Source organism: Centruroides vittatus, unplaced genomic scaffold (assembly GCF_030686945.1).
Source record: "Centruroides vittatus isolate TY-2023 unplaced genomic scaffold, ASM3068694v2 scaffold_861, whole genome shotgun sequence".
Taxonomy (NCBI): Eukaryota; Metazoa; Arthropoda; class Arachnida; order Scorpiones; family Buthidae; genus Centruroides; species Centruroides vittatus.
In genome coordinates, this window is record NW_027122718.1 from 232,568 (window position 1) to 255,149 (window position 22,582).

The following is a 22,582-nucleotide window of genomic DNA, read 5'->3' on the forward strand; positions in this document are numbered from 1 at the left end:
TTAAAATATGTCACAAAAAAATAAAGTAAAAAATAATAATAAAAACAAACAAAGTCTATATTATTTCTAAGAAATACAGTATAATCTACTTATAATCAGCTTGGGACTTATCTATGTTGATGGTAATGACATAACATTAAATGGGGTAAGTAAATAAGATTACAATTAATAGAAATTCTACTTATATTTCATTCTGACATTAAAATGAGATGTTAAAATACATCACTTGAATAAATAATAATTCATTTAGTGTTGTTTGTAGTTCTGTTTTAATATACTCAACTAGCAAATACGGTAGAGCATCGATTATCCGACCCCCGATTAACCGACCGCGTTCTGCTTGGCAAATTCAAGTGTCCGCTAGTGATGTGGCGCTACAATATTTGGTTACGTCTTGGCTACTTTAATATTATTTTTGTTAAATTTTTGCATGTTTTAGCTGGCAGCACTGGCTTGACCATGAAAGGGAGGCTAGTATTTAAACCAGGCCTAATACACTATACTAATAATGTATTTTTTCATACTTTTCAGTTATCCGACCAACCCCAGTCCCCAATTAAGTCGGATAATCGATGCTCTACTGTAATTAAAATATTAAATGCCGGGAATTTATACTACTGTACTTTAAGCAATTGAAGGTTATTCTTAACCAATGCTTTAAACAATCAGCTGACTGCTTATGATCAGTTACATATTGAGCTCAAAAGGGTTTACTTACCTGAAGACAATGCTAACTTATTGTAATTGAATTGAAAACACTTAATGAATCTTTATTTCTGGTAATGTTTCAATTCAAGAACAAGTGTTTTTGGCCTCACTCGAGGTCTGCTTCAGGTTAAATTAAAATTATAAATGAGATTCCAAACTTAGAATGCCTTTCTTTGTGTGAGTTCCCAGATGAGGTCCGAAATTGTGTAAATCGCAAAATTCTTGTGTTTAAATTATAACAATAGGTTATATAGAAGAGAGAGAGAAAAAAACTCTTGATCTAAACAATGCAACATAAAATGTAAACAAAGAGTGTCAGAACAGACTCCAACATGTGGAAAAAAAAAAGATCTTTCAATGTCAAACCGAAGGGTAGAATTCTGACACAAGTGCTCATAAATAGATAGAATTCTGACTTGAGTGCCCGTAAATAGTCAATCTAGGAAAACAATTTCGGAAAGGAGAGAAAGATTTAATGGATAGAAAAACATCACGAATGATCACAAAAGTTCCTAGACAACAGAAATCACAAATAACGGACTAAATTATGAGCTCGAGTCTGTGGTTCTATTGATGATCTCCAAGCACAATAGACAAAAGGGTGCCGGATGGACACCCCGAATCGGACCTTTCCTGTGACCCGAGTCGGTCCCGGTTTTTGCCTGAAAACAAAGGAGAGACCAATCGGAAAGCGGGGAAGGGAATGAGGGGCCAATCGAAAATAGGAATAGTGAGAGAAAAACTATAAAAATCGGAATTTCAAGGTTGGAAGGAGAGTTTCCTCTGGATGAAACCAAAAGACGTGCTCTGTATATTGTGTTCTGCTAATGCCAATCACCTAGAACGCTGCAGCACCACCTCACCAATCAGCAGCATCCCATCTCATTTGCCCTGGGGCTACAACCAAGTTTGAAGTTCTCTCTTCACGGAAGGACTATAAAGAAGCGGAACAGTCAATTGTCGATGTAAGCATAAATGTTACCAAATAAACGGTTTTCATTTTATAAAACACTTGTCATCAATTGCCTTTTCTGCCACACCCACATGCAAACTTCCCTTAGGTCCATCCTGATGTGGGATTAACTGATACCCACCTAAAAGACAGCAACCTTATATTGGTGCCGAGGAATGGGCTTTCAAGTTCCTTATCTCCACTAGTCGGCGTCCTTACACTTTGGAACGAAATAAAGGTTCGTTAAGTGTTTTCATTAATACCGGTAATCAACTTAGAAGATATTGCTACATAATTGAATTTCAGTTAATTAAATGAAATTCAATCAGTATATTATAGCTGGCAAAAGATCAGTGTTTAATAAATTACAACTTTTTAGTTATTTCTTATCGTTCATATATATTAATTTGTTATGCCTTAATTTTTTACTATTATAGTAGAATTAAAATTGCTGTAATTCTGGACAGATAGCTATGAGATATACCATACTTACTTGCACATAAGATGAGGTTTTTATTCATTTTTTACTGCTTCGAAAACTTAGGTCGTCCTATATGCGCAAGCAAAGGATTCTTTGCATTTTTGCAATAATTTCTGTGAACCGTGTATACTTCATGTTGTCATTACAGGTTTACAGACTATTTAGCATAAGATGGCACCTACTGTAAACAAATTAAGACACACTTTCCTTTGTTTATTGGTTTAATCCTACGTCCATTAATTAAAAACCGCATTGCATCTCATTCGTTTGCAGAAAATAGTTTCTAGTTACTTATAAAAACATTAATGAAATACAGGTCACTTAGCAATAGTTATAAATGTAAATATTTTATATCAGTTAAATTGTTATTTTTAATGAATATTAGCATATTCTGAATCATTAATAATAAACTTTTTCCAGTCATGCGCATTATAATGTTTTGGTTTTGTTTTCCATTCATCACGTATTAAGGCAAACATGCTGTTTGCCTTAATATGTGCATTTGATAATATTTTATTTGTGATTAAATGAAATAAAATTAGAATTGTATTAATAAATCTAATTTTCTTTATTTTGATCTCTCCTCACCCTCACCTCTTCCCCATCCTATCACCCCTCACCAAGTCACACCTCATCCTATGTACTAGATAGTCTTATATCTGAGTAAATACGATGTGTGTTTTAAAAGAATATTTGAAAAGAGGTGTAGATTATGTGCTGATTTTAAATTCCAATCATGAGTTAAAGTTGATTCACACTATACAACTGGCTGATGGCAGGCAATGGACTCACTGGACTGATAATTATCTATTCCTACATTCATAAGAAATGACACCAAATCTTTAACTTTACTTTCCACTATTTTACAGCTCTGACCTATTTTGATGGATTAAGATTTAATTTTTAATAGATACTTGCAATTAAGATGGAGAATTTATTAATTAATCTATATCACTGAGGGCTTTTCCATGCTGAGCTATGGAGTGAGCAATACAGTAACTTGCTGATGGAATTTGATTGACTTCTATAGAGGTGTAGTTGCCTAGAAATGTATTCCTTCCTTTCATCGATACTTCTTTTCAAGAGCTGACTATGATTTGTTTCAAAATGTCTCTTACATTCCACGTTCTGCTTACTACCGTTTCATTACACAGTATGCACAATGATCTATTGTTTCTGTCGATAATTCCGTACAGCTTGGTCCATATGTCTTGAAAGGGCCGGCTACTGCTATTTCCACTTCCTTTATCATTCAATCTTGCTTTTTCATTTTTTTGATTCTCCATTACAAGGCTGCAAAAATAAATAAATATAAATCATGATGTTTTTATAAAAGGTCGGTAGGTTTCTTACCTATTAACTTTTTGCAGTGTTATTGCACTGACTCCTGATACAAAATAATTTAAAGATGTTTGTAGAAACAACAAATATATATTTTATGTGACATGCAAAATGAGCAGTGTTGCACTGTATATCTGGCATGGACATATGGCAGACGTGGTGCAGACAGATGGCGGTAGCATGGCGCCGTCGTGGCGAAAATATATCTGCGACCAACGATTATAAAATTTTATCTGATTCTGACTAAGATATTTTAGCTCATATCCATTTAAATAATAATCAAGAAAAAATTTTTAGGTTTATAGTTGAAAAAGAGAAAATAATATGACAAATATTTGAATTATCCAATCTACTAGTCTGACTACCGGTTTATTTAATTCCTAAACTCTTCTCTAACCTTTGTATTCAGTACTTCCTTTACTGTCCAAAAACAAACATTTTCGACCTCACTCGAGGTCTGCTTCAGGTTAATCGAACAAAAGAACGAACGAGAACTGGCTTCCAAATTATTTGAATTAATCCTCGAGGAACTTTTAGTTTCAAAATATATTCGAACCTAATTTTGAATATACGCGTGCGCTATGAAGCGTTGCCGTTTTCGTATTCTTCGCATACGTAACGCCATGCGTATGAAAGGGTGTTGCCGTCCTTAAAGTTTATGCATTTCCCTACTCGGCCGGCCCTGTATATTTCCAGGGCTTCGAGGGCCCTGATGTCATCTGTCTGAAAGGCTCTATTTATCAAGCTGGCGTTGGATAGGTCCGCATGAACTTCTGGATCGGTGGCCTAGGTGGATAAGGCGGTGGTGCAACGAGCATGGTTTATATCGTATCTGTGCTCCTTGACCCTCTGTTGGATGGAACGTTTAGTGGAGCCAATGTATACCAATTCACACCCAAATCTGTCATCTCTCATCTATGCGAAGAATACGAAAACGGCAACGTTTCATAGCGCACGCATATATTCAAAATTAGGTTCGAATATATTTTGAAACTAAAAGTTCCTCGAGGATTAATTCAAATAATTTGGAAGCCAGTTCTCGTTTGTTCTTTTGTTCGATTAACCTGAAGCAGACCTCAAGTGAGGCCAAAAACGTTTGTTTTTGGACAATAAAGGAAGTACCAGATACAAAGGTTAGAGAAGAGTTTAGGTATTTGAATTATTCAATTTTTTGTCTCTGTCAATGCATGTCACCCAAAATGAGCTTGCGCGTCACCTGCGTGATGGCCTATGGAACACTGTAACTTCAAATATAAGATATAGGGCAATTTATTTTGTTTTTAAGATAAATGTTGTACCTTATATGCCATAAAATGTAATTATTACATTTTATGGCATCAATTTCCATCAACAGTTATACAGATTTATTAATAATGTATTAATTATTTAACAGATATATTTAATTATTTTTAGTATCACTTAATTTTTGAAAATATGAATACTATCTAGTTAAAAGAAATATGTTATTGGAGACTCTTAGTATATAAGAGGAATATATTTTTAATGCTGTTTATCACCAACTGCTTCTATAAGCTGGATTGTTTAATCAACTCACAAAGTCTTATTTTAACACCAGCAGGAGGTTAATCTTTCATTTGGATACGGACAAACATTTTCAATCTAATTATAGGTTTGTTTCAAGTCTTAAACTTCTCGTTTTATTTTGCAATTTGAAGAAGAACAATATAGAATTTTAAACTTTGAAACTTTAAATATGTAAATAGTTATACTAAGAACATCAAATGTAATTTTGAACTTTATCTTCATTTGTTCCAAAGTTTGAAATTTTATGTAGTTCTTCAAATTCTAAAACAGAATGAAAAGTTTAAGACCCAAAGCAGATCTGTAATTAGATCAAGAATGTTTGTCCACACCCACATGAAAGATTAAACTCCTGCTGGTGTTAAATAAGGTTTTTGTTGAGTTAATGCTATTTGTCATTTTGCAATGAACTTAAAGCTACCTATTTCAGGAAAATAAAGAACTATCTCTGAAAATTATGTAGAATATAAAGTCAAATTATAGAATATATGTAGCAATAATAATAGCTAAAATGGCTTACAATTAAAAGTATCTAATTAATCACAGAAGGATTGAGCTTCTTGCAGTTCACATAAATGCAGTAATAAATGCTGAACATATGATATAATAATTGGGCTGCAATTGAAAAAATTGTAGACTTATAAATTCTCACTCTAGTACTCTAATAAATAAAGGGGCTGTCTGCTTTTGCAAACTTACCCCACTAGGAAGAAAAAGGAATGAAGAAAAGGTTGAAGGAAAGGTTCTGAAGGGAAAAGTATAAAGGAAAAGGGGGAAAAGTAAAGGTGAAGAAGTTCTTAGGACATCAGAGCGCTGCATCAGAAATTATTAATAACCAAAATTACAACAGTTGACAAAACCGTTACACAATATTATCAATTACAAGAAATGGTCCAGTTACAGTAGTATGCAAAACCCATCACTTATGGCTAGGTAGTTAATAACCTTGATCACTGCAGGTTACAATAATATTAAAAACTGATTACGATTTTAATATGCAGACAGTGTAAATATTAGCTTACTATGATATAATAATACTAATTACAATTTCTTTTTGTGGAGAAGGTAAGTGATTTAACTTATTTACAAGTTCCCTTACAATTTATAAGTTAACATGCCAAACATATATTGGGTTGTTCGGAAAGTAATTTCGTTTTTTCCATAGAAAAATAAATGCAATATTCTTATAATAAATGAATATTTTATTGAATTATTGACCATTTTGATCAAATACCTGTTGCATTGTTTCTGGTAGTAGCACGATTTCACATTCATAAAAATTTTGATTGTTGTTTACAAAAAACTGATCCAAGTGATTTTTGACATTGTCATTTCAAGTAAATGTCTTACAGTTAAAAAAAATTTGTATAGACCGGAACAAGTAATAATCCGAGCGTGCCCGATCTGGCGAATACGGTCGGTGCGATAACACATCCCATCTAAGCTATAACAGTTTCTGACCAGTTACCAAACTTGTGTGAAATTTGGCATTATCGTGGTAAAACGCTACACTTTGTTTGTCGATCAATTCTGGCCTTTTCTGTTTGACGATATTACTCAATTTGTTTACTCGATGGTGGTACACTTTTGAATCAATTGTTAAATTGTCTGGTAAAAAGCTCAAAAACAATTTCTTTAAAATCCAACCATAGAGAGCATCTCTCGTTAATAACGTGTGGAACCCATATATCGAGCTTTGAAACGAAACCAATTCATTTTAAGTAATAATAAACGGTTCAGTTTAACAGATTTAATCTCTTAGTGATTTCGTGCGTTGTTATACGGCAGATTGCTTCGATCGGTACCTTTATTTTGTTTTTGTTGGCTTCGAATGGCCATCTGGAATGTGGTGTATCTTCGATATGAAAATTGCCAGAACGCAATTCTGTAAACCAGTTTTGGCACCGTCTTTCTCTCAACGCATCTTCTCCAAACATGTACCACAATTTTTTTCTTGTTTGAACGGCATTTTGATTTTTTAGTTGTAAAAAAGCAAAATATGCCAAAAACGATGCTTTCGATTTTCCGTATTTGATGGGTCACAGAAAAAAACAATTGTACAGAATCAAACAAAATTTTTTACAAATAAGCCTTAAAATGTCAGCTGTCGAAGTATATAATGAAATTGTGATTTAAAATAAAATTGGCTGGTAAAAATACATCTAATTCCTATAGTAATAAAAAAGCGAAATTACTTTCCGAATGACCCAATATAACTGATATGAGGATGAATATGCCTTTCTAATAAATGTTGATTAATGTTTTTAGCAGGTTCACTGGCATATGACACGTTAACATATCAAACATTGCCGACATTAGACTGTAATTCGTCAAACCATTTACAGTATAATACATAGAATAACATTTGTGAATAAAAAAAAAACATAATAATGGTACGTGAGGTCCTGATATATATTAATGGAAATACTTTTTTAATTTTTTATTTTTATGTTATTATTATTTTTTAAAATGTAGAATCTGAAACTAAACTATGTGCAGACGAATTCTACACAGCCGATCAATTGCTGATAATGTCACTTTTCTGTTGTTTCACTGTCTTCCTGGTCATCTTGTCTGTTCTCGTTTTCATTCTCAAGAATTTTTTCTTTCCTGTAGAAGTCTGGCAGAAGGGCCCTGGTGCTTTCAATAAACCTTTCAAAACACTTTCAGAGATTTTTCTTATCCAAAAAGGTTTTATAGTGTTGGTGACCGATTAAGTCATTCTCACTGTCTGTTCATCAGTCTTTCCTTAATCTCAAGAACAGAGTTAGATAGATGAAAGACGAGATCAGATATGGAAACCTTATACTACGTTCGCACACAATCCACGACTCACTTTGATCTCGATTTACCTACAATCTGGATTGTGACTGTCGCCAGTCAAATGTTGTGCTGTTCGCACAGGCAGTTCGCTTGAGAACAACCCGGCTATTACACACGATGATAAAATTGGCATAACTACTCGGTAAGTCATGAACACCAACACACAAAATGGAAGTTTTGATTAGAAATAAATACTGCTTATTTGCAAGAAAAAGTATGGCCATATATCTATGCCATAATAGACAGATGTCATCGTCTCTCCAAACATCGTTTTTATTTCTCTGTCGATAGCCCGACACGTGTTCCACAGCCATCTTGTATTTTCTCGCGTGCGTGGGATTGCGGATCTTTCTTGTGACTAGATCTAGTTTCAAGAACTCTTGAGTCGATCGCGATTGAACCTCGTTTCGGTCGAGATTGAAACAGTCGAGGGTGGTCGCACCAAAGCATAGTCGCCGACCTTGGTCACAATCTAGATTGAAATGTTCGGTGCGAACGGGGTATTAGGGGCAGGAGGACCCAATTAACTATATACAAACGTCTGGTGCAAACTGGAAGTCACATTATTTCAATTCAAAAATTTTCTCCTGAGAGGAGTTAGATAGATGACTAACATAACTCTATTGTTAAAATCTATTGTTAATGGAAAAGTATGATGTACAGAGGCAACACCCTATTAATTTGAGGTGGAGAGCATATATTTTAAATTAAAAAATTATTAAAAATATGATTAAAAATTTAGCCTGGGATTGACAATGTCACAATACATAATTGCTTGTTATATATATATATGTGTGTGTGTGTTGTGTAGTTTTTACACTATGGAGAGAAAAGTAAGTACTTTGTATTTGGATTGAAATTTACTTCTTGCTTTCAGATAAATTAAGAAACTAACACATAATTATGATAAACTACAGTATATAAAACTTGGTTAAATTATTAATAAATTACATTTTATTAATATTATCAAATTTATTTGGTATTAATTTGTTTTAAATATTTTTAGTACCATTATTTGGAGCACCAGGAAGGCCAGATGGTAGTTCACGTAGTCGGAGAACTATAGCTCTTTCTGGTGCCTCACATTACAGACAATTTGAAAGGTAAGTAAAAAAAATTCTAATATATTCTACATACAAAGATCATTTATAAGAATTCTATATAATTTGTCATACAATATTTTAAATGTTTTATTCATCTGACTATTATTAAATTGAAACCTCAAAATAAAATATAAGCAATTGAGCTATTATATTTTTTTCCCCTAGTTTTTCTTTAAATTTACTTAATAAGTTAGAATATATTTTTTTGCTCAAAATAAATTATTATTATGGAACTGTTCAAAAAATATGGATATTCAAATCTTTAAATTAAGTTTTGAATGTAGAAAGAACATTGAAGTTTTGTACAAGGAACATGACTTTATGGGTTCTTTGTATTATTATAAATTATATAGGTAGGATTTATAGGATAAATTTGATGTATAATTTTCTTAATCAAATATTAATGTACAGTTTATATAAACTGTAGATAGATATGAATTTTGTTCATATAGTAATCTCTATATTATATTAAGCATTAGTGAAGTTAGATCATAGCAATACATGATGTGGTAAATAATTTGCTTTAAAAATTGTTTATTTATGAAAGGATAAATGCATATTTCAAAAAAGTGTAACACTGATGAAATTAAAATAACATCTCTTAAAGAAGTGAATACAAATATCTACCCTATAATCTATACTTTATTATTAAACCTGTTGCTGCCGAACAGTCTGTTTTTCATTATATTTAGCAATATTGATTCACATTGTCGCAGATAGTAAAATATCTTATAAATATTTATTTTTGGTTGATTTAAGGGAATTGATAATTGAGAAGTATAATTTTATTATATTTCTCAATTATCAATTTGCAGTTAATGAATGTTTGAATCATTGTAAAGTGGTTAATCATTAAATTCAGTATTGCATAAAGGTGATATATATTAATTAGGAATAACTTCTAGTAGAAATTAAAGCACATTAATAAAGGATTATGGTGTTTATTCAATAATTTAAAAGTAAATAAAAGATTTATTCTCTCTTTACTTTTAAAATAATATTGAACATAGAACTGAATTGACAAGAAAATCAATAATGCAAAAAGACAATTCAATCAGTTCTATTTGTCTTTCTGTGGTAAAATATATAAAAAATGGCAGTTGGTTTGGCAAAAGTTATAATATTTATTCTATTGAATAAACATTATACCAGATAAATTCTAGGTTTCAAATCTCAGTGACAGATTGTAACCAACAAATAATCATAATAACTAACTTAAGCAACCTGATTAACTGATCTGCTGACTAAGTAAATCAATGAAATAACCAATTTCTAGATAATGTGAAGGTAGGGAATGGTTAAATGCAAATAGTATAGTAAAAGTGATGTTTATATAGGATTTGATAAATTTTTAGCTATATATTAAATTGTGAAGCAAATTTACTATGTTTGAAATTTGAATGTGTCAAAGCCATATGCATTCCAAATTAGAACACTACTAGCACCGGAAAGAGCAATTTTAGAGGAAGGTCCTAGAAGTGGATTAAAAATGTTAGTAACGTAATAGTTTTCAAACCACGTACAAAGTGCAATAAAGTTCATAAGTTCTATTTATAACAGTACAAATTGAAAAAAAATTTTTGGAACGGAAACATCAATAACTGAATTTTATTCTTTTTTGTTAGCTGAATCTGAAAATCAAGCCAGTTTTTATCCATCACCCACCACATTTTTATTATATACCATTAAAAAATGATGAAAAATGCAAATTTCTCACAGTGACTAAGTTTATTGGTATATTAAATTTCATGCAATGCTAAATAAATTTTTAATACTCATATTTTATTTTGCTGATTACATAAAAAACTGTTGTATAACATAACTAAAATAGGCATAAAAAGTACCTGAAATCTTTTTATAACTGGAGTCGGATAATCACTTCTTCCTTCGGTGTAGGGTAGGGTCTTCTCTTTGCAGAAACCAGCAGTAGTCATTCATCATTGATTTGAATCATTTCCCTTGGTAACGCTGCTCAATTTGCAATATGTCCTGTTCATCCTGCTCATCACTCACAGCACCCAAATTTGGTGGAAAAAAGTCCAGATGAGAATACAAGAAATGAATTTTTAAGGACATCTGGCAGCCTAAATTTTTATAGTTTAGCAAATTTTTTACTAAAATATTGCTATTTTGTGCTTTGTTATTTCCAAGAAAACCATGGACTACATCCTTAAATGATTTTCATGCCTTTAGCTCTGTGTTATTCAACTTTGTGTCAAAATTTTCATCATTAAGTAATTTTCTAATCTGAGGTCTAACGAATATTCCTTCCTTTAATTATTACTGGCTGAGGGTTGACTAATGGAACATACTTAATATTGTTTTGCCCAGGAGTGAAAGTGTCTCTTTTTGGCCAATCTTTAACCACATAATGTTTACTCGTCGCACGACTGTCCCACAGACATAAAAAGCAGCAGCATTTTGTAAAGCCACCTTGCAGTCTGAGAAGACCAATCACTTTTAAGTCTCCACAGATATGCTATAAGTGAGCATTATAATTGACTGCTTTTAAAATTAATGCCATATTTTCATATGTTTCTTTCAAACCAACAGCATGCGCTGCTGGTATAGAAGGATTTTTGTTTGAATTATGCAGTAGCACTGCTTTTAAGCTTGTTTTTGATGAGTCTATAAATAACCACCAATCATCAGCTTTATAAGGAATATTCAACTCAGACATCAAACCATTTATATCACAACAGGAACATAACTGATCTGCCATAGTGAAATATTTCATTAAATCCTTATTTCTGTGTCTGAAAAATGAAACTTTGGTATCTTTATGCAATAAATTCCACTGATTTAAGCGTGAACCTAACACTTCTGCTTGCTGTTTTGATACTACTCACAGCCCTGAAATTCCATAGGGAGTAATCTATACAACTTCCTAAAAAAATAAAGTATATATCTAATGTCGAATTTACAAAAAAAAACTGTTTAAAAGCCCGATGCAGGCATCGGGGCATTGCAAAAAAAGTAGTTTTTAACCATTCTCCCCTCCCCTTTCCAAACGACACCACTTAGTGACCCACAAACTAGTACTAAAAAAATTAATGAATATAATTTGACCCACTTCTCAAAAAGGTTTGCCATCACTGCTATAGAAGAAGTTTGTTCAGAAAAGAAAACTGCATCATAATAATTCAGTTATAGGATATAAATTTTTTGTGTGCTCAAATTCGTATATGTTGTTGGACTATTTTATATCATATTCAATAATAAATTCCTTAGCTAATACAATTATAATTTTATTTAAGCAGATGCTTTTGTTATAGCCTTGTCTTATTGATTGTCTGCAATAAAATATGTTGCTATTAATAATTTATATATTTATGAAATTTCTAATTTTTATTATATATTTTAATCAAAATTAGATAGGCATTATCATCTAAGGAACTTGACTCTGAAAATAAGTATTCGAAGTGATCAAAAGTAATCTGATGCAGTCAAAACTGACTGCAGTACCCTCGATAAACATGGCTAATTGGTTCCCCAAGTATACTGCATTCATCAAACTGCTCATATTGAAGTCAATAATCAATAGGAAATAAATTGATTTGATTTGTTGTGAAACCGTGTTGTATTGTCTTAGAAGTGTTGAACACAAAATCGTGTTAATAACAATCACATGGCTTTTTCCACCTTTATTTAGTTGATACGGTACACATTTCGGGCCTTGTGTCCCTCGTCGGTCAACAGTCTTCCACCAGTATGGCACTTGCACACGGTAAGTTTGCACATTACTAATAATGTACACATATAACGTTACACGTAACTAATAATGTACAGGAATTTTATAACCTTCTAATTCTCGGGTTTGTAATGTGCGAACATACCGCATGCAAGTGCCATACCGGGAGAAGACTGTCGACCGACGAGGGGCACAAGGCCCGAAACGTGTACCGTATCAACTAAATAAAGGTGGAAAAAGCCATGTGATTGTTATTAACACTTCTAGGAAATAAATTATTTCATGAATTAGGTCATTAAGAATTCATCTAAAATTGTAATTTTTACATTTATATTTGCTTTGGTGAAGTAAAAGCATTAAAAATTAAGAAATGGCCAAAAACATTTATCTCAACTAGTAAACTACATGCTAGAAAGAATAAAAAAGCAAAACATACTAATTTTAATTAAAGATTTTTAGACAAAGTATGATGTAGTTGCACACAAAAATGAAAACAAATCACAGAAAATAACATTAAAAATTTATTATAGAAAGTTTAAACTAACAACTAAAGTAGCCCAAAAATAGCAAAACAAAGTAAAAAGTTGTAAAAATATTTAAAATTTAAGCAAAATATGAACTATTGCCTGCGTAGTAGTTTTTTTTGTCGAAGAATTAAAATAAGCATTTAGAGAAATTACAATAAATGTGAAAGTATTGTAACTAACACAGAAGAATTTTTTCAATATCTGTGATATTTAAAGAATATATGATGCATATTGATCAGTTCGGGTATTTAGAAGGATGAATCAAGCAACATATTCTAACACTAAACTCTTAATTTTTTTATGTTTAAGAAAAAACAATTGCATTAAAATAAATAAAATATAACATTGTGATTGCTCACATCAACAAAGAAAAGAAAGAATAGAATATAGTTCAGAAACTATTTTCGAGATGTGCACTGATTTATATATTTTAAAGATTTTATCATTGCACAAGTCTTTTAAATGTTGAGGTAAGATCTATTGTCATGATTATTAATTATTATATTGTAATAGTTTCTACATTATGCATTCTAATTTCTTATCAATAAATTTTTATAAAGACTTTACAGGTATACATATATTAATAATGGAATTATTTCTTAATTCTTTACCAAAGCTGTAAATTATGCCTATACAAACAAACAAATCTGGGAAAGCCATTCATCCTGATAAAAACTTATGAAATATGGACAAACCTATTTACATGACCAGAAAATGATTAGAATTAATCAAGTAGATGCATTTTACAAGCTTTGAATTTATTAAATATCAACACTAATGTTACATCATGAATATTATTTTTGGAAAGCAAAGTTTCTTATAATAATCAATTACATTCTATTCTATTTTCAATTTCTCCTGATGTCTTTTTTCAGTATAACACATTATATAGCAGCATTTTCTGCACATCCATATTCAAGTTCTACTAACAAAATGTCTAATAAGTTCAAAAGACTTGCTTGTACTATGCAATAGATGCCTTAAATTTGTTTTTCCTGGGTATGCCAGGATATTTCAATGCAATAGTTAATTGTGTATTGGATGAAGCAAAATAATGCATCCATGTCCTTATTACCACTGATATACAAAGCATAAAAATGTGCCAAAACATAGAATATGCCAAATATTTTGTTGCATAAAATTTGCTGAAACATTTAAGTCAGTGTATGATACATCACTAAGCATAAGAATGCTTTATACTATTGTGGTGGATGTGTTACAGATTCACCACAATAATATTGCTTACAAAAATATGGTGCGCATTGCTATTCTGCAAAATGCCAAGATCATAAGTCATACATTGTAAAAATCAGCATCTCAGATAATAATTTTACCTTATTTAAGGATACGGTATTGTAATTGGGTTGTAATTTGAAAAAATTGTAGACCTATAAATTCCCACTGTCGATCATCGTCTGTCTGTCTTTCCTTAATCTCGAGAACGGAGCTCGATAGACGAAAGACGAGACAAGATACGGAAACCGTAGAGGAAGGAAGTCCCGATTAACTATATACAAACTCCCGATGCAAATTGGAAGGCACGTTATTTCAATTAAAAAATTTTCCCCGAAAGGTGTTAGATAGATGGCACGACTCTATTGGTAGCAGGAAAGTATGATGTACAGGGGCAAGTCACTATTAATTTGAGGTGGAGAGAATATATTTTAAATTAAATAAATTTAAAATATGAATAAATATTGCAACCAGGCATTGTGACAGTCATTTGATCTACATTTTGTTGAGCATAATAGAAAGTTGAATATGGCAATTTTTTTACACATAGTTTGTAATTTTGATCTCACAGTTTTATTTTAACTGCTTCAAAATAGATATTTATCGTTTATAACAAATTTATTTAATAATGTCAAATACATCTACATGAGTTTGTATGGTGATTTTCTTGCTATAGAAAATAACCATCACACCAGGAATTGACATGTTCATATTACTATAATCTAGACGGGCCCGATTTAACGAATGCACTATATTCTGCAATCCAAAATTTTTTACGAAAAGAATCTCACTGATATATTTATTCAACTTAATTTAATGGAATGTGTTTTGATAGGATATGTTACTTATTTAATTGTTTATGGAAGTAATAAAATGTATATTTTAAAATCTGATTCTTGGAAACAGTTTCAAAAATTAAATAATAATAGAAAGCTGTATTTTGAATTTTTTTTTTCTTATTTTAGTCTTATTAATATGTTAAGTTTTATAGAAGGTTACAGTTTAATAATTGAATTTAAGTAATAAAATTTTAAAATATTTATCTCAAATGGTTCTTTTATAGTATAAATGAAAATGATACAAAGTTACAAGAAATTATGAAACAGGCAAATATTCTTACAATTGATCAGACGGTAAGATTATATATAAAAGTTTTTTTATATTTTTTATTTAAAATAATTGGTTCTTTATGTCATATCATGTGATACCCTCTATTAGTTTCACCCTATCCTTGTGTTTTATTATTGATTGAAGTAAACTTGTTGTTGTTGATAATGCCATGTTATAATTATAAATCCAGATATTAAGTTATTTAATGCATATTGGAAATAAATATTTCTAAGCTAAGTAATATACACAAAATTTATATATATTCAGTTTATTCACTTTTAGCATTCAGAATATTAAATATCTATATACTGGATGGTCAAATAAAAACAGGACTTGAGAAATAGCATTGAAGAGTTTGGCTATTCTTTGAAATTGTTGGCACCTGACTGACTTGTCATATATTACCAACTCCTGAGTGTGAACTCATTGTTAATCAAAATAAATGCTGCAATAATTGGAAATATCTTACACTATAGAACAGAAAATTTTTAAGTGGAAAGTTATCAAAAAATTAAAGTGCAAATTTATACAAAAATGTTTCAAATCTTTTATTTCTACAAAGATTTATGCTTATAGACTTTTTATAAGCTGTAGTTCGTGGATTTTGTTTATAACAAAAAAAAACATTGTCATAAAAAAAGTTATCCGAGGAAAATCTTTGAAACATTTGACACACTTAGCGAGTTCAACAAAATCTTTAAGGTATTTAGCTTAATGGGTTGAATTATTTATGGTTTTGTTTAGAATAAAATTTTAGTCTTATAATGGTGAATATTTTTCTATATTTATTTATTTATTTTGAATTTTAAATGTTCCTTCTCATTAGTAGTAAATAAATGTTCAAGATTTAAGTGCTACTTGCAGTGCACTGAGTCAGATTTGGCAATGTAGTAAACTGAACATGCTTATTACAACATGTTCAGCTCACTACATTGCCAAACTTCTTGCTTTCTTCACTTAAGCCTTATTTTCATTTGACCACTCAGTAAAATTATCATCACAAACTGAAAATTACTAATTATATTCTTTGCAATAAACATGCAGGAAGTTCCTTGAAATAATTTTGTTGTGAAATTTTGTGTATGCTTTGTAATAAATGAATATACGATTAAAAGCATTAAAATATTCTCGTGACTTTGCAATTGCAATTATATAGTTACGAATTTTTATATCTGGTATAACTATAATTTCTGTTAATTAACAGAATTTTAGTTATAATGAATTTTTGAAGAATTCAATATAATTATAAAAAAATTGTATTACACCCTTAACATATCTTGATGGGGCCTAAATTTGGCTAATTTTTCCAGACTTATCACACCATGTGTAGGTCAACTGATGAAAACAGAGTCCATTTTCATCACTTGACCTACATGGTGTGATAAGTCTGGAAAAATTGGCCAAATTTAGGCTACATCAAGTTATATTAATTGCAGACAAGAAGCAAAATATTTAGAAGGGATGGGCACCCTTAACAATTATTGATTGCAGCGAAGCTCTCTTAGCAATGACTCTGATGTTAATATGATGGTTAACTTCTCCAAAATTGCTTAACTGATTTAAATCATTGTTTGCATACAAATAGAATCCACTTCAGTCTAGGTCATGACACAAATGAAATTTTAAAATTTGACCTGTGACTGGAGATATACAAGGTTAAAGTTCACAATATTAAGTCTGTGGGTAAAGTTGATTCCAAAACAAGTGTTTGTCAAACTTCAACGGATTTTTTTTTTTATTTTTAATTTAGAAAATTTCTAGGAATGTTTAAATATATTACAAAATATAAATTAGCAAAATTGTAGATAATTTGTTTATTGTAAATCAAAAAAAAAAAAAAAGAAAAACCTGAGAGAAATCAATGTATTTTAATGTAATCAAAAAACTACATTAAAGTTTAATGAGAGGAGCAAGGTGTTTGGCTCACATGGACAAACTTAGTTAAAATAATGTTACATTTGTTATCTAAAATAATTGGTTCTTAAATTTTAGTAATAGTAATATTATTTTAATAATAATTTGTAATATGGTATTTTAATTTGGATTCTGTTTCTCATGTAAAAGAATTTTTGATATGGAATACAAGATAATATTATTAAACATTCATTTATTACATAATAATCTAGCTAATATTCATAAGGTTTATTAAAAATTATTCTGTGCAGGTTCACAGATTGTATATTTTATGCAAACTTTGAATATCCCAAATAATATTTTAAAAACTATATAGTTAAGAAATAAAACAATTTATGACTATTATACATTTTATATTTCTACCACTATATTAAATATTTGAAACTTTTTATTGAATGTACTAGTAGTAGTAGTAGTAAAATGTTCATATCTGAGAAAAACAAAATATAAAATAAAACATAAAATAAAGTACAATAGATGTAATCTCATTGCAAATACTGTGAGCACAAATCAGCTACCTGAGACAAAAGACTCTAGCATGAAAAACATTAATTTTTCATACTAGTTATTTGGAGGTATTGACTAAGGAAACTAATTAAGTATGATGCTAAGTGCACAACTTGATTTTCAATTTTTTGAAGGTAGATCTTTTGCCTTAGGGCAGTAGAAATGCTGCTAATTATATTATGAAAGAAAAAGTAATGATGATATATTGTTGGATATCAATGTGCTTGCAACAGTAGCAGTTGCCTGAAGTGTAAAACATTCCAAATGATGATTATTTAGCCCCTGCCCTTGCAACACTTATTTACTAAAATCACCTACCAAATATTTTGAATTTGACATATTAGCTATGGTAGTATGCTTTTTATTATAATTATCAGTTACATTGGGTTGTACTATTATAACCAATACACTATTATCTGTTTCAGCTGATGATGATAGATTTAATTGATTAGTCTAGCAGTTTCCAACTTATTTTTGTCACAGAACCCTTTTGAAACCCTGACAATTATAGATAAAACAGCAAATAGAAATATCAAAAGCAATTTATTGAAAATGAAAAAAAAGAAAAAAAATAATGGAAAGCAAATATTATTCCTTAATTCAAAGTGGTCATTGATATGAAGGATTAAACTTTTTTCTTTCAATATTTTAAATAGCACTAGTGCCTGGATTTGTACCTTTGTTTGTATCCATCTCTCCAGTCTCCTTGTCACTAAAAACATTTGAAGTACTTGCTGCATTTTTCTTCAAAAGTTTTCTCTCAGCCAACACTCCATGATTTTTATTTTGGGTATACACAATATCAATAGCACTAAATTTATACTACTACCACTGTATTTTTATATGAAAAATACTTAAAATATCACTGCAATCATTTTGTGATTGCTCTGCAAAACTCTAATAATCTTTGATATGCCCACTTGTACACTGTACTGTTGCACTACAACACTACAGGTGATGGGACATTACTTAAATTAAGAAAAAAATATTGTAGTTTGTACTGTACAATACCTGACAGGCCACTCCTGTCATTAGATTCAGTAGGCTTGCGCTGTAGATATCACCGAATTAAAGCATATTTAACAATTGTATTATTATTATTTATATGTTGGATATTTTTTAAGATTATTTTTTTAATAATTTTCTAGATTTAGGTTGTTTTACAGTTCTTATGGTTTTCATTATCTTGTCAAACATTATTTCTTGATTTTGGTTCATTTTGTTATCAATAAATCAGTCCCCACTATTTATAAAACTATAAATAACCCTAGTGTGTGTATAGGATGTCATAAGAGGACTCAATCCAAGACTAGAACAATTACACCCCATGTCCCAAATCTGTATTACATCAGTAGACTCAGTGGATTTTATTGTGGAACTCTAGGGTTCTGCGAAACACAAAGTTGGGAACCCTTGAACTAGTCAGTTTTTTTGCAAGCATTGTTTGTTGAATAATTAAATTTATTCTGTTACTGTAAAATCTAATTTTTTTAACTAGATTTGTTTTTAATAGATTCATCCATTGTTATTTAGACATTAAAAAGTTGTTCAGTAATTCAAATCTTTAATACTAGAATACGAATATTCTAGCAGCAGTAATTTGAAATGAAATAAAAAAATATATTATAACTCGATACATTGTAATAAAATGATAATTTTGATTTGCTTGATTTTTCTTAAAATCACAAAATATCTTCCTAAGCCTTTACGTTTCCGGTACCCAAGACAAAAATTAATAACGAACTAACGTTTTCGAATCTCCGATATATATCCGAGGTGCACCCGCAGTCGTAGCCGTGTAGTATTCCTATACGGATAGACGGCGTCATTTTTACGATAATCTCATATATATTAAATGCATGTTGGAATCGTTCTCAGTTATTGCACGCAGGAAATGTTCTATCATTTGAATCTCAAAAGCATTCGATTGTCATCGCATTCCATTTTCAAAACCATCAAAGAACCTGACGAAGATCTCGGAGGAGATTTGAAAACGTTAGTTCGTTATTAATTTTCGTCTTGGGTACCGGAAACGTAAAGGCTTAGGAAGATATTTTGTGATGTTACATGTACCGGTATGAGGATTGTTTTCTTAAAATATCTTTGTCAATAATTATACATTCTAAATACATTACAGTATTTATTAATGCAGTTATTTATTAGCAGTTTAATGAAGTGTATTTGCTTTGTTTGATTGAGCAGCAAATTCCAAGAGAATGTTGTTGTTGAAGTAAATAATGATCTTTTAAATGTATTTATATTTTTGATTTGGATACATTAAATATTATATGAAATAGTCAAATTAAAATTTTATTTCTTCAAAACGAAATGTATTGAATGTTAAATATCAGTATCTCGAATGAGCAAAATTATTTGAAACAGCCAAATTGTACTGGCTTATTGAAAATCATTCTCTAGTCATTTTACGATAAACGACATTGTGCTTTAATGCAGTTTTATCTTAAAATTCTTTTAATAGTTGTGAATTATTTCTCTAAAATGAAAATTTTTGTGTTAAAACTATTTTTAATATTCATATTTCACCAATTTCATTGTGAAACAATTTTCATTAGGCACTTTATTAGTAGAATGTATGGAGCCATTACATTCCCAGAACCGAAACATTTATTTAAAAACAGTTTTTCTTTTAATGCTGAAAATAGCTTTAATATTTCAGCTGTTGAAATTTAATCATTTCTACAGTTATAAGTTTGTAGAAAAATTTTATTTTTTAATATAAAAAATGAATTTTTTTCTATAAACTTGTAATTCAAGAAATATTACTTCAAAAACACTCTATCAACCTTAAAACATAGCAAAACTTTAATAACCATGTTTTTGATCATTTTTAACGATTTTCCTTAAGTAGAATATAGAAGAAATATTAATTAATTTATTTATTTCATTTTAATATAATATTTAACTTTGACAATATTTAGATTATTTAAAATATCATATACTTTAAATAGATTTCTGAAGTTTTTATATATTGATATAATACATCTGCTTTATAATCTATGTACAAGGGTTGGACAAAATAATTTGAACACCTCATTTTGCACAGTTACACTTTGTGAAACACATTACACTACAGTTACCATACCACCCCTTTTTTCTCATTTGTGTAGCTTTTATCATTCTTGACTTCATTACTTTTGCTATTGAAAAGTATTTGCCTATTTTTGGGGTGTGATTATGTCAAATCTAACAGACTTTCAAAACAGGAATGATTGTTGATGCATGCCTAGTATGGATTTCTATGAGCCTAGTTGATGGGTTTCAGCAAATACAGGCAAAATATCTTCCAACAGAAGCAGCTGTTGAAAGTCAAAAGCATACATAAACATCTCAAAACCCAATATTTTAATAATATTCCAAATGACTGCTGGATTAAATTGGGCTACTTTACTTCTACTTTATTGTTTATGTCACTGCTGGATGTGAGGGACAGAAGAGCACTTTATCAAATTGCAACAAGAAAACCTAAAATTACAACAGTTCAAATTACTGCAGAATTGACTGCATGTGCAAGGTACCAATATCAGTTAAAACTATCTAATGTGCATGACATAAAGATAATATCAATGGCAGGACTACAGTAGCCAAACCGTCGTTGACACCACAAAACATCAAACATACTTGTGGTACAAAACATGGACACCAGAGATGTGGAAACATGATATGTCAAATTAGTCAACTTTCACTGTTTCCCACTTCCAGTGATGTTTGATCACCAAGTAAAGTTTATAATGTTGACTGCCTTAAACTCACTGTCAAGTATGGTGGAGGTTCCTGTATGATTTGGAATGTGATATCATTCAACTCGTTAGGTCCAATAGTCATCTTTGAAGATAAAATAACAGCCCAGAGGTATCTGCATATTCTGGAGTGACGAACTCCATTCCATCCCATGATCCAAACTTTCTTCCAGATGATGATGCAATCTCACAATGACATTACTCCTATCCATACTGCTGGTTGTGTTAGATATTGGTTCAAGAAGCACAAAACTAAAGTTAAGCATTTATCCTGGTCATACCAATCATTAGACTTGAATATTATTGGGCCTGTGTGAAGCAGTCTTGAAAAAAATGTTAAGAGCAGATTTCCACCATCTACTTCTATCAAGTAATTAGCATCAGTATTGGTTGAAGAATGGTACAGTGTTGACGTTAATGTTCTTCTTAGTTTATATTTGTCTATTCCTTGACTTATTTCAGCTGTATTATCTGCAAAAGGGGTCCTACTCCTTATTAATAAACAAAATGATCTTTTATTGGTGTTTGAATTATTTTGTTCAACCCTTACATATTCTTTATATTTTTTTAAGATCTGATTAATATCTATCAATAACTTTTAGAATAATCTATACATATCATTATATATTTCCAAAAGCAGTTAGTCATAATTAAATAAAATAAAGTCATTTAAATATAATATGACTAATTAAATTTGTGTCTAAATGCTTATTGAAAATTAACTATTTAATTTTGAGTTGACTAGTAGATTTGCATTTTTTTTTTTTTTTAACAATGCAATAGAAACTTTACATTGTACATTTTTCCATAATCATAGAATGAATTAACAAAAATAATAAACAGATAAACAGGCAAGTAAATAATTTTTAATGCTTTTATCTGAAATGTGTTC

At 30.2% G+C, this 22,582-nt stretch overlaps 1 protein-coding gene across 1 annotated transcript in view; it reads left to right on the plus strand.

Annotated features, from left to right (window-relative positions):
• The window catches only part of hep (hemipterous), a 74,176-nt gene that overhangs the window by 19,533 nt on the left and 32,061 nt on the right, over positions 1-22,582 (plus strand). Inside the window, exons 2-3 of the mRNA XM_067288361.1 lie at positions 8,854-8,950; positions 15,465-15,534. Of these exons, the coding sequence (XP_067144462.1) occupies positions 8,854-8,950; positions 15,465-15,534 (167 nt within the window). The remainder of the gene's footprint in view (positions 1-8,853; positions 8,951-15,464; positions 15,535-22,582) is intronic.